This window comes from Oncorhynchus masou, chromosome 8, assembly GCF_036934945.1.
Source record: "Oncorhynchus masou masou isolate Uvic2021 chromosome 8, UVic_Omas_1.1, whole genome shotgun sequence".
NCBI lineage: Eukaryota > Metazoa > Chordata > Actinopteri > Salmoniformes > Salmonidae > Oncorhynchus > Oncorhynchus masou.
Genome location: NC_088219.1, coordinates 19,984,095 through 20,001,092, shown reverse-complemented (window position 1 = coordinate 20,001,092; position 16,998 = coordinate 19,984,095). Strand labels below are relative to the sequence as shown.

Here is a 16,998-nt window from a genome sequence, read left to right as displayed (position 1 = left end):
GGCGAGGAGAGGGACGGAAGCAACACCGTAACACTAGCACAGGGCTCTCTAACCCTGTTCATGGAGAGCTACCCTCCTCTACGTTTTCACTCCACTCCAACCCTGTTCACCAAGAGCTACCCTCCTCTATGTTTTCACTCCAACCCTGTTCAGAACGGTAGCTCTCCAGGAACAGGGTTGTAGAACCCTGCAATAGCACATAATTTTCTTAGAACCATATGTTTCTTAGAGCCTGGTGAGCCTAGTTGTCCTATGGTTATTTTGCATACAACCTTCCCACAACCTTTTGGGAATGGTGCAGAATAGTTGCTTGGCTTTGGAACATTCTCAGCACAATTAAGGAACTTGACAAAAAAACATTATTTTCTTCTTTCATTACTTTTACAGAACGTTTCCTAAAATTTCAAACATGGTTACATTTCATTGACATTTTGGTAATGTTCTAGGAAGGTTCTCCAACTGGTTTGACATTGGGAATGTTCTCAAATAGTTCAGAGAATGTTAAGAAACCTTCTTCTGTGGGAATTTCAGTACTTCAGCATAATGTTTCCTACAGGTTTCCTCATGGTTCTATTTATGTTCATGTTCTCAAATTGTTCCAAGAACATTAAGAAAACGTTGTTGGTTTTTTAAAACATGAAACTTTAGTAGCGTTCATAGAACATTCCAAGAGTATTATTTAAAAAGCATGTTAAGATAACGTTCCAAAAAAAACAAGAGAACTTTAGTAATGTTAAAAACATTTACATTCCGTACTCAGCATCAACAAAACTCTCTATCCTCGATCTTGTTAAATGTTCTCAGGTGTGTTGGCCATGCCCACGAATTGGCCTTACCCACTAATTGGCCTCACCCAATCTTAATGAGTGTTTATTTCCTTTGAAATGGGGTCTGTTTGAATAGACTAAAATTAACCACTTGAATGAAAAACATTACATGATAGCTCCATCCTGGCGGCACAGTGGACTAATTCCATGAATAGAGAACAGAGTATTATAGGGAATGAATATCCGTGTGTCCTGGAGTTCAAAAAAGTGAACCCAAAATAAGCTAGCAGTGCTATTCAAAGTCTTATTGAAAACATTCAGTGAAAGTTTTAAGGAACTTATTAAAAAACCATCAAATAACCTATCATTTCTGTTCTCAGAGCATTAATAAAACCTTCTAGGAAAACATTCAAGGAACTAGAGTAAAACATTCTCAGAACCTCCCTGCAACCCAAAACTGACACATTTTCACTTCTATTCTCAGAACCTTTTTTTTTTTTTTAAATTACGTTTTTCGGGTCAGAAAGCATATAGGTTCGTTCCCACAACCAATGTGAAACCAAAAACATACGTTCCCACAACTTCCAAGGAACCAAATGTGCTATCTGGGAACAGTCATCATCATTTTAGTAATTATCATCAACAACATAAGAATCATCATCGCCAACATCATCAAACATGATAGTCAGGGGCCTCTCGAGTGGCGCAGAGGTTCTAGCTGCGTCACTACAGATCCTGATTTGTATCCCAGGCAACCAGGAGACCCATGAGGCGGCGCACAATTGGCCCAGCGTCGTCCAGGTTAGGGGAGGGTTTGGCTGGCAGGGTTGTCCTTGTCCCGTCACGCTCTAGCGACTCTTGTAGTGGGCTGGGCGTAATGCACGCTGACACGGTCGCCAGGTGCATGGTGTTTCCTCCGACACATTGATGTGGCTGGCTTCCGGGTTAAGTAAGCATTGTGTCAAGAAGCAGTGCGGCTTGGCGCGGTTGTGTATCGGAGAACGCACAGCTCTCGACCTTCGCCTCTCCCTGCACTCAAGCATCAATACATTACTCATCCCCCAACACTGTAAACCAAGAGTCAAGACTAAACCATTTCACCTTGGTGTTGTTTCTGACTGGTTGTATATTATTCTTAAGTTCGCACAAACCAAACTATATATTCACAGTGTTATGAATGAATTGTGGTTTAGTTGGTAGCATTTCATAGTGTGACTGATTTTACTAATTTCATTATACTGTACAAAATTAGAGGTGCGCTATTTGATTCCCCCGCTCCCCCTACCTCTGGCTTCCAGTGGGGAGACCTGAGGTCAACCTACCCCCCACCCCCTCCCCATCTCGTACTTCTGAGTGGGAGACCTTCCCAGGCAGCAGCCTGCCTAGCTCACAAACTAGAATGAGGGCTCCCACCCCGACAAGGTTAATTGACCTACAATCCCACATGGTGACATGATATTATTGACAAGAAGTGCAAATGAGCAATAGAAAACCGATCGTGCAAATGTCACCATTCCGACTTTTTTTGTGCGGGCTCCCCGTGCCGCCCTGGGGGCTGCCCATGTCGCCTATACCTATATCCGCCACCTATATTCACTACAGTCCTTGGTTTGAATCCAGGCTGTATCACATCCGGCCATGGTTGGGAGTCCTATAGGGCGGCACATAATTGGCCCAGCGTTGCCTGGGTTTGGCCGGGGTGAGTAAGGATTTGTTCTTAATTGACTTGTCTAGTTAAATAAAGGTTAAAGAAAAAACAAGTAAGTAAATAAACAGTCATCTACAATAACAGCAATATCATCATCTACAAAAACAGCAATATCATCATCTACGACAACAATCCCCAGTATTCCTGCCATGATAATCACCATATTACCATTTCAATCATCAACACGATAGCACTATCCAACATGTTTTAACTACTATTCAGGTATGTGTTAAAAATGGAAACCCAGAGAGGTGTATTTAAAGGCCCAATGCAGCCATTTTTTATATCGATATCATATCATTTCTGGGTAACAATGCAGTACCTTACTATAATAATTTTCCTTTTAAATTGACAAAAATAGCTTCTTCAGAAAAAACATTTTTGTCTGGGAGTGGTCTGAGTGGGGAGGTTAACTTAAAACTAGCTGTTATTGGCAGTATGGTCTGGATCTCTCTTTGTTATTGGTCTATTAATCAATTTACCAACTGTCACGAGGCAAGCCGAAACTCTCGCCCATGTGAACAGGCTGATTAGAAGGTCCTATGTAGATTGTATTTTCAACCAGAAACTATTGGGAAATAACACTGCTCAATTTTCTTTTCACTTATATAGTGTTAGTTTCATCAGCTGTTGTACAATGTGATACAAAACATAGGAAAACTGAATTTTGACTGCACTGGGCCTTTAAAGACAAATGTTCCTCTTGCCTCAGTTCCATAGTGTCTAACTGAGTAACAAGGTAGTATGTCATTGAACCCTAGGATAATGTATGAATATCAATGAGGTAGGTAGAGTATTATGGGATAGAACTTTAGTCCTATCCATATTGGCCTATCTGAGATTGAGCCACATATAGAACAGGTTCCGTTGAATCAGATCAATATGCAAATGACAACATAATTAATTTGACTTCGGTATAGGAAATCTGATTGTAGATTCTACGGTGTAGAATATGAATCTCCGTTTGTGTATATGAGAAAGTGACTGGTGTATGAGTGAGCACTTTGGACTGAGTTAATATGGATGTGTGTGTGTCTGTCTCTGTCTGTGAGAGTGAGAGAGAGAGCACTATAACGAGGCCTGTCAATATGGATGTGTCTGTCTGTGAGTAGGAGAGAGCAGAGCTGAGCACAGAACTTGAGCTGCAGCTGAGACGAGTCTTAATTGATTTCACAGGGAGAGGAGCGGGGGAGGTGGCACATGCAGAGGATGGGGGATGGAATGGGGCGAAGGGGGTCTTAATTATTAATGACAGAATCTGCAGATGAAAACAGGGGGACAACAAGGCACTTTACATAACAGTGCAGCAGTACTCTCTTCTCTCTACCCGCGCTTTCGTTCTCGCTCTCGATTTCCCTCTCCCTCTCGCTCTCCCTCTCCCTCTCGCTCCCTCTCGCTCACCCTCTCCCTCACCCTCTCCCTCTTCCTCTCTCCATTCAACACAGCCACCAGTCAGTGGAAACACCAACACAGCTGTGTGCCGGCCTGTCGCCATTTTGTGTGCCGGCCTGCCTCCGTATGTGATGTGAGAGAACCAGTGGATTTGGCAAGCCTAATGTTTACAGTGATTTAGTGGGGCTGGGGTGAGAGGCAGCATATCTGGACCAGTGCTCCCTCCATATGTAATACTTCACGGTGCCACGGCTCCTCCTCTGATGCATGCATCATTAAAGCACTCTCTCTGTAGTGCCTTGAAGGCCTCGTGAGAAGCTAGTGAGTGTGTCAGAGGGATGAAAAGACAGCGTAAATGGAGAGAGTGATACCTTCTCTAGATACAGACAGTACAGTGCCCTGTATCTATTATACACTCAGGGATCTCAGTCCTCTGACCCTATTGTGACCCCCAGGTCTGTTCCAGAGAGCCATAGCCCAGAGTGGCTCAGCCATCTCCAGCTGGTCGGTCAACTACCGACCCCTCATGTACACCCAGATCCTGGCTAAGAAGGTAGGCTGCAGCTACGGGGACACAGGCGACCTGGTAGAGTGTCTGAGGAGGAAAACCTTCAGGGAGCTGGTGGACCAGGACATCCAGCCGGCCAGATATCATATCGCCTTCGGCCCAGTGGTGGATGGAGACGTGGTGCCCGACGACCCTGAGATTCTCATGCAACAGGTCGGACTCAGCCTCTAGCTCCAAAACAACATGTCTGTGTCTACTCTGTCTTTCAATTATTCTTAACTGTATTTCTATCTGTCTTTCTCACAGTCTTTTATATATTTGGCATTTTTATGCAACGTCTGCTATTACTGTTTCTATCGCAGTGTCTTTTTCTACCTCCACGTTCTGTGATGCTGTGTGTGTGTGCTGCCACCAGGGGGAGTTCCTGAACTATGACATCCTGCTGGGGGTGAACCAGGGAGAAGGGCTGAAATTTGTGGATGACAGTGAGGGGGATGATGGGATCTCTGTAGCCTCTTTTGACTACACCATCTCCAACTTTGTGGACAACCTGTATGGATACCCTGAGGGTGAGAGTTCTCATACACACAAACATATATGTTGCCCCCACAGGAGCAGACGTAATGCCCCACTTACCCATGTGTGTTAATAATAGATAAATATTTTATTTTGCAATGCTTTAGTATTTCATTGGTGGGTATTCAAGGACTCTCTGTTCCTTCTGTCCCCATCTTTTGTCTCTCGCTCTCTCGCTCTCTCTCTCTCATTACATTTAAGGGGCTTTATTGGCATGGGAAACATATGTTTATATTGCCAAAGCAAGTTAAATAGATAATAAACAAAAGGGAAATAAACAGTAACATTACACTCACAAAGTTCCAAAATAATGTATTATGTTGTAATGACATGCAAATAGTTGAAGTACAAAATGGAAAATAAATAAACATAAATATAGGTTGTATTTACAAAGGTGTTTGTTCTTCACTGGTTGCCCTTTTCTTGTGGCAACAGGTCACAAATCTTGCTGCTGTGATGGCACACTGTGATATTTCACCCAATAGATATGGGAGTTTATGAAAATTCGATTCTTTGTGGGTCTGTGTAATCTGAGGAAATATGTGTCTCTTGTATGGTCATACATTTGGCAGGAGGTTAGGAAGTGCAGCTCAGTTTCCACGTCATTTTGTGCACAGTGTGCACTGCAGCCTTTCTCAGTAGCAACACTATGCTCACTGAGTCTGTACATAGTCAAAGATTTCCTTCATTTTGGGTCAGTCACAGTGGTCAGGTATTCCTCCACTGTGTCCTCTCTGTTTAGGGCCAAATAGCATTATAGTTTGCTCAGTTTCTTTGTAAATTCTTTCCAATGTGTCAAGTAATTATCTTTTTGTTTTCTCATGATTTAGTTGGGTCTAATTGTGTTGCTGTCCTGGGCTCTGTGGGGTTGGTTTGTGTTTGTGAACAGAGCCCCAGGACCAGCTTGCTTAGGGGTCTCTTCACCAGGTCCATTTCTCTGTAGGTGATGGCTTTGTTTTGGAAGGTTTGGAAATCGCTTCCTTTTAGGTGGTAGTAGAGTTTAACGGCTCCTTTCTCAATTGTGATAATTAGTGAATATCGGCCTAATTATGCTCTGCATGCATTATTTGGTATTTTACGTTTTACTGAGGATATTTTTGCAGAATTTTGCATGCAGTGTCTCAATTTGGTGTTTTTCCCATTTTGTGAATTCTTGGTTGATGAGCAGACCCCAGACCTCACAACCATGAAGGGCAATGGGTTCTATAACTGATTCAAGTATTTTTTGCCAGATCCTAATTGGTATGTCGAATTTTATGTTCCTTTTGATGGCATAGGAGGCCCTTCTTGCCTTGTTTCTCAGATTGTTCACAGCTTTGTGGAAGTTACAGTGGGGCAAAAAAGTATTTAGTCAGCCACCAATTGTGACAGACAAAATGAGAAAAAAGAAAATCACATTGCAGGATTTTTAATGATTTTATTTGCAAATTATGGTGGAAAATAAGTATTTGGTCACCTACAAACAAGCAAGATTTCTGGCTCTCACAGACCTGTAACTTCTTCTTTAAGAGGCACCTCTGTCCTCCACTGTTACCTGTATTAATGGCACCTGTTTAAACTTGTTATCAGTATAAAAGACACCCGTCCACAACCTCCAACAGTCACACTCCAAACTCCACTATGGCCAAGACCAAAGAGATGTCAAAGGACACCAGAAACAACATTGTAGACCTGCACCAGGTTGGGAAGACTGAATCTGCAATAGGTAAGCAGCTTGGTTTGAAGAAATCAACTGTGGGAGCAATTATTAGGAAATGGAAGACATACAAGACCACTGATAATCTCCCTCGATCTGGGGCTCCACGCAAGATCTCACCCCGTGGGGTCAAAATGATCACAAGAACGGTGAGCAAAAATCCCAGAACCACACGGGGGGACCTAGTGAATGACCTGCAGAGAGCTGGGACCAAAGTAACAAAGCCTACCATCAGTAACACACTACGCCGCCAGGGACTCAAATCCTGCAGTGCCAGACGTGTCCCCTTGCTTAAGACAGTACATGTCCAGGCCCGTCTGAAGTTTGCTAGAGAGCATTTGGATGATCCAGAAGAAGATTGGGAGAATGTCATATGGTCAGATGAAACCAAAATAGAACGTTTTGGTAAAAACTCAACTCGTCGTGTTTGGAGGACAAAGAATGCATCCAAAGAACACCATACCTACTGTAAAGCATGGGGGTGGAAACATCATGCTTTGGGGCTGTTTTTCTGCAAAGGGACCAGGACGACTGATCTGTGTAAAGGAAAGAATGAATGGGGCCATGTATTGTGATATTTTGATTGAAAACCTCCTTCCATCAGCAAGGGCATTGAAGATGAAACGTGGCTGGGTCTTTCAGCATGACAATGATCCCAAACACACTGCCCGGGCAACGAAGGAGTGGCATCGTAAGAAGCATTTCAAGGTCCTGGAGTGGCCTAGCCAGTCTCCAGATCTCAACCCCATAGAAAATCTTTGGAGGGAGTTGAAAGTCCGTGTTGCCCAGCAACAGCCCCAAAACATCACTGTTCTAGAGGAGATCTGCATGGAGGAATGGGCCAAAATACCAGCAACAGTGTGTGAAACCCTTTTGAAGACTTACAGAAAACGTTTGACCTCTGTCATTGCCAACAAAGGGTATATAACAAAGTATTGAGAAACTTTTGTTATTGGCCAAATACTTATTTTCCACCATAATTTGCAAATAAATTCATTAAAAATCCTACATTGTGATTTTTCTGGATATTTTTTTCTCATTTTGCCTGTCATAGTTGAAGTGTACCTATGATGAAAATTACAGGCCTCTCATCTTTTTACGTGGGAGAACTTGCACAATTGGTGGCTAAATACTTGTTTGCCCCTCTTTACCTGTGGCCTGATGTTGAGGCTGAGGTATGTATTGTTTTTTGTGTGCTCTAGGGCAATACTGTCTAGGTGGAATTTTGGATTCGTGGTCCTGGCAACTGGACTTTTTTGGAACACCATTATTTTTGTCTTACTAAGATTTACTGTCAGGGCCCAAGTCTGACCGAATCTGTGCAGAAGATCTAGGTGCTGCTGTGGTTCCTCCTTGGTTGGGGACCGAAGCACTAGATCGTCAGCAAACAGTAGACATTTGATTTCAGATTCTAGTAGGGTGAGGCCGGGTGCTGCAGGTTGTTCAAGTTCCCACGCCAATTCATTGATATATATGTTGAAGAGGGTGGGGCTTAAGCTACATCCCTGTCTCACCCCCGGCCCTGTGGAAATAAATGTGTATGATTTTTTTTTTTTATTTTAACTGCCCACTTGTTATTTGTGTATATGGATTTTTATGTCATATGTTTTTCTCCCAACACCACTTTCCATCAATTTGTATAGCAGACCCTCATGCCAAATTGAGTGGAAACCTTTTTTTAAATCAGCAAAGCATGAGAAGACTTTGCCTTTGTTTAGAATTTTTTGTTTGTCAATTAGGGTGTGCAGGGTAAATACATGGTCTGTCGTATGTTAATTTGGTAAAAAGCCAATTTGACATTTGCTCAGTACATTGTTTTCACTGAGGAAATGTTTGTCTGCTGTTAATGATAATGCGGAGGATTTTCCCAGGGTTGATGTTGTTGCATATCCCCCGGGAGTTATTGGGGTCAAATTTTTCTCCATTGGGGTGATCAGTCCTTGGTTCCAAATATTGGGGAAGATGCCAGAGCTGAGGATAATGTTAAAGAGTTTAAGTACAGTCAATTTAAAATTGTGGTCTGTGTATTTTATCATTTCATTTAGGATACCTTCAACCCCACAGGCCTTTTTGGGTTGGAGGGTTTGTATTTTGTCCTGTAGTTCATTTAATGTAATTGGAGAATCCAGTGGGTTCTGGTAGTCTTTAATAATTGATTCTAAGATATGTATTTGTTTGTGCTGTTTGTTCTTTGTTATAGAGCCCAAAAGATTGGAGTGATTTATCCATACATATCCGTTTTGGATAGATTCATGTTGTTTGTTTAGAGTTTTCCAATTTTCTCATAACTGGTTAGAGAATATGGATTCTACAATTACGTTGAGCTGATTTCTGACGTGCTGTTCCTTATTTTTCCGTAGTGTATTTCTGTATTGTTTTAGTGATTTGCCATAGTTCCCTAAAACACTTCTGCGAGCAGGCCTTTCTAATTGACCTGGCCCGCGTATCCTGGAAGGATATTGACCTCATCCCGTCAGTAGAGGATGCCTGGTTGTTCTTTTAAAGTGCTTTCCTCACCATCTTAAATAAGAATGCCCCTTTCAAAAAATGTAGAAATAAGAACAGATATAGCCCTTGGTTCACTCCAGACTTGACTGCCCTTGACCAGTGTAAAAACACCCTGTGGCGGACTGCAATAGCATCGAATAGTCCCCACGGCATGCAACATTTCAGTGAAGTCAGGAACCAAAACACACAGTCAGTTAGGAATGCAAAGGCTAGCTTTTTCAAACAGAAATGTGCATCCGGCAGCACTAATTCCAAAAAGTTTTGGGACACTCTAAAGTCCTTGGAGAATAACAGTACCTCCTCCCAGCTGCCCACTGCACTGAGACAAGGAACCACTGTCACCACTGATAAATCCACGATAATCGAGAATTTCAACAAGCATTTGTCTATGGCTGGCCATGCTTTCCACCTGGCTACCCCAACTATGGCCAACAGCTCTGCACCCCCCACAGCAACCGGCCCAAGCCCTTGAAGGTACCACGTTCATCTGTACAAACAACATTAGGCAAGTATAAACACCATGGGACCACGCAGCTGTCATACCGCTCAGGAAGGAGACGCGTTCTGCCTCCTAGAGATGAACATACTTTGGAGTGAAAAGTGCAAATCAATCCCAGAACAACAGCAAAGGACCTTGTGAAGATGCTGGAGGAAACAGGTAAAAAAAGTATCTATATCCACAGAAAATGAGTCCTATATCGCCATAACCTGAAAGGCCGCTCAGCAAGGAAGAAGCCACTGCTCGAAAACCGCCATAAAAAAGCCAGACTACTGGTTGCAACTGCACATGGGGACAAAGATCGTACTTTTTGGAAAAATGTCCTCTGGTCTGATGAAACAAAAATATAATTATTTGGCCATAATGACCATGGTTGTTTTGAGGAAAAGCGGGAGTCTTGCAAGCTGAAGAACACCATCCCAACCATGAAGCACGGGGTGGCAGCATCATGTTGTGGGGGTGCTTTGCTGCAGGAGGGACTGGTGCACTTCACAAAATAGATGGCATCATGAGGAAGGAACATTTTATGGATATATTGGATATTTCTCGAAATCAGTCAGGAAGTTAAAGCTTGGTCGCAAATGGGTCTTCCAAATGGACAATGACCCCAAGCATACTTCCAAATTTGTGGCAAAATGGCTTAAGGACAACAAAGTCAAGGTATTGGAGTGGCCATCACAAAGCCCTGACGTCAATCCTGTGGAGAATGTGTGGGCAGAACTGAAAAAGCGTATGCAATGGTCTGATATGGGGGGGCCAATATAGGGTGTGGCCAGGGTCTGCTTGGGGTGGTCTTAGTTGGTTGGTGTGTGGCTGGTGATGCTGTGGTGTGGGTGTAGGTCCTCTTGGCATGGGTTCCCTCTGTGCAGGTCCTTTAGGAGGGGGTCTTGCAGGTCTGGGAGGGAGTCTCGCTGGTCTGGGCGGGGTGTCCGTTGCTCTGTTGCTCCTGTGTGAGGTGTTGGGGCTACGGTTGAGGATGACGTCCTTCAGGGGCGTGCCGACGTCCTTCAGGGTCCTGGAAAAAGTTGGGATTGCTGCCTTGTGGAGGTGGACCTGGTCGTAAGGCTGTTAAAGTCCAGGGTGGAGTGGTGGGCCAGGTAGACATTTAGGTTTTGAGGCACAGTCTTGCGAAATGCTTGCATTCACCCGCTATATGGTGGCAGGGTGAAAAGTCTTTTTGTGGTAGCAGGGTGGAGATAAACACTTGGCGCTGGGGTGAGTGGAAGAAGCTTTTTCAATCACTCCCAGCCTTGCTGGCTTGTCTGGGGGAGTGTCCTGCTCTCTGTCACACCTCAGCCTTCTGACCTCGTCCTTCAATGCCATGTGTGCCTCTAAGTTCTCTCACATCAGTCCGTAGATCAGCCAGCTCTCTCAGACAGCCGTCCATCGCCACATTCTGCCCTCCAGTGTCTTGTTGTGCTTGTCTGTTTTGTGGGGGTTTTCTGTCTGGATTGTGTGGACTAGCTCTCTGAGCTCCAACATGTCTCTCTCCAGCTCTATGAATTCATCCCTCTCAATGATGGTGGAGCAGTGCAGTTGTGGAACTTGGGTGTGTTCAGTGCTGGGGGGGGGGTGACTATCCTCATCTGCAGGACAGTTTGAAGAGGTGTGATCAGACTCACTCAGGATGGGGAGTCGTCACAGGGAGAGCTTTTCCTGCGGTGCTCGCTCTTTATCCCGTAAAGTCCTGCATGAGGATGCCCTGCACCATTACTGTCCCAGACCTGTACACGTTGACGTTTCCTCAATGTCTAGTATTCTGAGTTTCCACCCTGGGCCAATACACTCTCTGTTGGGGTAGTGTGCTCTTACAGCACTGTGCCATGCCAGGGGAGGGTCTGTGGTGGAAATTAAGTTGCTTACGTTCCCCTCTTTGTAGCAGTCAGCAAATAATGTTTCTGGATTGTTCTTGAGGAGCTTTTTTTATACTTATTACTTGCAGTGTTATTTTTATTATACATGGGGTACTGTATTGTAATGACCTCTGGACAGGGATAAGCCACTGGGGCTTCAAAGGTCTCTAAATTTGGGTGGGGAGAGCTGTGAAACTCTCCTGCCATTGTTGGGTTCAAGAGCTTTCACACATCTGACTTCACACCTCAGTGCTAATTGAAGGTGCTGCCAGGTCTGTTCTGTCCTAGCATTTTGGTAGCTTAGTATACTTATTAACTTTATATAACAAAATGACCTAGAGATTGTCTTTTTGGCTTCAGAAGTAGCTTCAGACTAAATATTACTCACTCAGTTTTGTGTTGGATGGTATTTCTAGGTCCCGCTGTGTTTCTTCTGCAGGTTTTGGTTTGTTAGAAGTTTTCTCTTGATAGTCCCTGCTCTCATTCTCTGCCCCCCCCCCACCTGTCTCTCCCCCCTCTGTCTCTCTAATCTTTCTCTTGCTCTCATTCTCTCTCTACCCTTTCTCTCGCTCTAATCTCTCTCTTGCTCGTTCTGTCTCTCCTCCCTCTCTCTGCTTCTCCCCCCTCTCTCGGTCTCTCTCTCATCTCTTTGTCTCCCCCTCTCGGTCTCTCCACACTCTCTCTGTCTCCCTAATCCCTCTCTTGCTCTCATTCTCTCTCCTCTCTCTCTCTTTCGCTCATTCTCTCTTTTGCTCATTCTCTCTCTCTCTCTTGCTCATTCTCTCTCTCTCTCTTGCTCATTCTCTCTCTCTCTCTTGCTCGTTCTCTCTCTCTCTCTCTTGCTCATTCTCTCTCTCTCTCTTGCTCATTCTCTCTCTCTCTCTCTTGCTCATTCTTCCTCTCTCTCTCTCTTGCTCATTCTCTCTCTCTCTCTCTCTCTTGCTCATTCTCTCTCTCTCTTGCTCATTCTCTCTCTCTCTCTCTTGCTCATTCTCTCTCATCTCTTTATTGCTCTCTTTGTGTCTCACCCCATCTGTCTGTCTCCAGGTAAGGACATCCTGAGGGAAACCATAAAGTTCATGTACACAGACTGGGCCGACAGGGACAACATAGACATGAGGAGGAAGACCCTGCTGGCACTGTTCACAGATCACCAGTGGGTGGCGCCAGCTGTGGCCACAGCCAAGCTGCACGCTGAGTTCCAGTCTCCTGTCTACTTCTACACCTTCCACCACCACTGCCAGACGGAGGCCCGGCCAGAGTGGGCGGACGCGGCCCACGGGGATGAGCTGCCCTACGTGTTTGGGGTCCCCATGGTGGGAGCCACAGACCTGTTCCCCTGTAACTTCTCCAAGAATGACGTCATGCTCAGTGCTGTGGTCATGACCTACTGGACCAACTTTGCCAAGACCGGGTCAGTACTGAACCTAGACAGGACCTAGACACAGCACTGAGATATCAAATTAGAAACATGCTCTATCAGATGCATACAGTACATGCTCAATTATTTTGATCATCTTTCATCTTTCTTTCCTTCCTTTTTTCCTTCCTTACTTCTCTCTTGTTCTCTTTTTTTCCATCAGGGATCCCAACCTGCCTGTCCCTCAGGATACTAAGTTCATCCACACCAAGCCCAACCGCTTTGAGGAGGTCATCTGGACCAAGTTCAGCTCCAAGGACAAGCAGTACCTCCACATTGGCCTGAAGCCCCGCGTCAGGGACAACTACCGGGCCAACAAGGTGGCCTTCTGGCTGGAGCTGGTGCCTCACCTGCACTCCCTGCATGAGGATATCAACCCCATCACCACCCGGCTGCCACCTGGAGGAGGAGGTCCCCGCGTCCACCGGCCTGGCCCCCCTGGGGCACGCTCCACCCGCCACCCCGTCATCTCCACCAACCCCTCTGAACCCGAGCCAGACCCCTCCGAGCCGCCCCGCCGCAACCCGTTCCCCGACGAGATAAGGGACTACTCCACGGAGCTGAGTGTGACTGTGGCTGTGGGCGCCTCGCTGCTCTTCCTCAATGTGCTGGCCTTCGCAGCGCTCTACTACAAACGGGACAAGCGCCACGAGCTGCTGCAGAGACGCCACCGCCGCTTGTCCCCCCAGCGTGGCATGGGCACCGCCATGGGCTTGGGCATGGGAGGGGTGGGTGCCCCGTCCCACAATGACCTGGCACTGAGCCAGGAGGAGGAGCTCATGTCCCTGCAGATGAAGCAGCAGAGAGTAGAGATGGAGCATGGTATCGGCACGCCCCTCCCTTCCCGCGGTCTCCATGGCGACCTGGAGCCGCTGCGGGCGCAGGTGGGCCCGCCGGACTACACGCTGGCGCTGCGGCGGGCACCAGAGGACGTGCCGCTGATGACGGCAAACACCATCACCATGATGCCCAGCACTATCAGCGGCATGCAGCCCCTCCACCCCTTCAACACCTACCCCCCCGCCCCGGCACCCTCCACCACCCCCACCCCCGGCCACAGCAACAACGCCCTGCCACACCAACACTCCACCACCCGCGTATAGGACCAGGCATAACCTCTGGATCAGCAGAGATACAAATGAACACCACACAGACTGGTCCTCTCCTTCTTCTCTCTCTTACTGGGGTTATCCTCTCTTCTTTTTCTGTGTTGCTTTTTTCTCTTTCTCCGTGTCATTCTGTTCTCTGTCAATCTCCCCATGAGGCTGTGTTATCGCCCCCTACTGTTGGGATGCATGGCTCAGTCTGACTCAGGCTGTGGGCTGCTGGGACAAAGACTATCATTACCCAACTAACACATCTCTTATCACACATCTTCCAACCTGTTCATATGTCTGTACAATCTGGGTATTTCGCTCTCTTTCTCTCTCTCGCTCTCTATCTTCCTCTCTCTCTCAAACAATATTACTGTTCTTCTTTTCTCTGCCTCCCACTCAATTCTCTCCATGTCTGTTCCTAAAGCTCTTGATCACAACGTTCACACAATCCTCCCAGTCTCATTTTCATCCTATTTCTCTCTTGCGCAAACCACTTCTCCTCTTTGGAGTCTTTTATACAAACACATAAATGTAAATGATGTATTATTGATAAATTGTAAGGATATGAATGAAAAAGGTGAGATCCTGATATCTCGTTTTTACCAGCATTCTTGGTGCCAAGTACTGTGATAACGCTCTTCTTTCAATGAGGTCCAATGGACCACCAGGAGAGACCCATCCTGACTTGATCTTACAAAAGGAATTATCAGAATCAAAAAAGTGCCAGACGTGTCATCTTTCTTTTTGATCTTTTGCAATTTATTTTTGTTTTTACTGCGTTCGTGAGGGAGTTTGTTCAGAGCAGCCAGTTTTGATTGGCAGTTTTGACTGGGCTGACTTGTGTTGCACCTTGGCTGGGCTTTACTCAAGGGGGAAATATATATGAAATATATCCATGTAAAAAATACAAGAGAATATTAAGATTTATAACTGTTTTTTTTTTGTCTGGGATCTTCTGCATGATTTTTATTTTCTAAATGGAGGATGGACATCAGTGGAAATCTTGAATTTTTCCTTTTTATTTCCAGGTTTGGCCTTGTTTTTTTTCTTTTCTTAAAGTACTTTCTTTTTGTTTTTTTTACGTCAGCTGAACTTCGTGCACAAGAAAACTATCTTCTATTCTGTAGATACTTCAAAAAGGCTTTCATGAGATGAATATTGACTATGATTATAACAAGGACAACAAATATGTCCTTTCTTTTTTTCATTTCTTATCACTGAGGCTGTTCCACAAGCACCTGCCGCCCTGAAAGGCTGATGGAAGCCCCCTCTCTCTCTCTCTCCCTCGTTTTATTCCTCTCTTTCTCTCATTACTTTAGCTGTGGCGTGTTGCACGGTCGACTGAAGGGAAAACATTGTTGGACTTTACCACTCCATCAGCTTGCAGTGTTTGTCCATGATAGACTAATACTTGTTTTTGAATGGTGAAAATGTCATACTTCACGTGGATTGCCTCAATGATAAAAACTGATAGAATTCTACACATTTTCCCGGGAATAAAGGATTGTCTCTGAACAATTATCTTCGTTTTAAGCACTCTCATCCTCTCCTCAGTGGACTTTCAGCTACGTGCTTCAGGTTTTTGGAGACTGGGTATGACTCTGTCTTTTCAAATCCACTTCTGTTTTTCTGAGGGGAGAGGGTGCAGGGGGAGAGGGTGCAGGGGGTATGAGGGGGATCAGACAGACTGACTGACATACTGTAGGTCAAAGGTGAAAAGCCTTGTACGCACGTTTTAGATCTTTCAACCGCACAACTGAACACAGGGACACAATGAACTCTGGACATTCATGGAAAAAAACTGTTACAGAACAGATGTTGAGACAAAATACGAAAAACCTTGACATCAAAACCAACAGTGACGATGGAGAGATGACTCTTCAGTAGAAGCCTGTATGTCTCCGATGCACTGAGGATGCGTTCTAAATCTTGAGGAGAAAAAAAAAACATTTGATAAACATTACTCACATATACACAGAAAAAAAAACCTGGCAGGATTGAGTTCCCCATGTTTTTCCTGTTCTCTTTCCTGTCTTGTTTTGGGATGTTGATGATGATCACACTGGGGTTAGACTGGCATCTGTCACAGGGGCCGGGGACTCAGAAAAAAGAACAAAACAAACACCATGGAAAACAAACTGTACATTTTTTTTAAGTGTAAGAGAACAAACTGGTATTTGTAAATATTATGTTTATGGTTTGGTTTATGAGTGAACGGTGAAATCTTTCCTTTGTGACAACAGGTGCAAGTTCAGACGGCTGATCCGTTGTTGTTGTTTGATTCTCTTTAATTTCTTCGATTTTCAAGGTCAAAGTGCAACAAGTTATGGGAACATGTAGACAGTTATTAACATACAATGAATGATCTGTGAACTACATCTAAAATCCTAGCATGATTGAGTTCAACATAATAGCAGTAGGTAAAGGGGATATGGCTCAGGTTTCTCTGGGGTAGAAAGGACATACTGGATGTGTGTGGGGGTTTTTGGATGGAGGTGGGCATTACTTGCACAATTGTCAATTGCCACATCAATCATGAAGACAGATTTTGTTTGGATTAATTTAAGATGAGCCTTCTGCATCTGTTAAGTGGCCAAAGATACGAGCTGCATAAATAGCAGATTTAGATAGAATAGGTATACAGAGAAAAAGAAAATAGGAGAGTTATCAAGAGCGAGAGACAGAAGGAAAGAAAATCGGAAGGCACCGATGGAGAGTGGTAGAGATAAAGCCATGGTTTGAAACTGTGCTCAACCCAAACCTACAGAGCTAGGAAACTTGAATCTTGATGGTGGTGCTGTTGGTACTTGTTAGTGACACTCACTGTCCTGAGATATGACATACAGTATTACCCATAGCTTAGAACAGGTACAGTATGTTGTCAACTCCGTTGTACTCTTTAGTCTTGTTTCAGACTCTGATGGTTGTGGTTGCTTTGCTATCCTTTACTATAATGTCTGCCATGCACACTCTC

At 44.8% G+C, this 16,998-nt stretch overlaps 1 protein-coding gene across 1 annotated transcript in view; it reads left to right on the top strand.

Annotated features, from left to right (window-relative positions):
* Positions 1-14,800, top strand: part of LOC135544347 (neuroligin-2-like) — an 80,022-nt gene extending 65,222 nt beyond the window's left edge. Inside the window, exons 5-8 of the mRNA XM_064971888.1 lie at positions 4,323-4,588; positions 4,791-4,944; positions 12,555-12,921; positions 13,091-14,800. Coding sequence (XP_064827960.1) covers positions 4,323-4,588; positions 4,791-4,944; positions 12,555-12,921; positions 13,091-14,030 — 1,727 coding nt within the window. The 3' untranslated portion in view covers positions 14,031-14,800. The remainder of the gene's footprint in view (positions 1-4,322; positions 4,589-4,790; positions 4,945-12,554; positions 12,922-13,090) is intronic.
* The last annotated feature ends 2,198 nt before the right edge of the window (positions 14,801-16,998 follow it).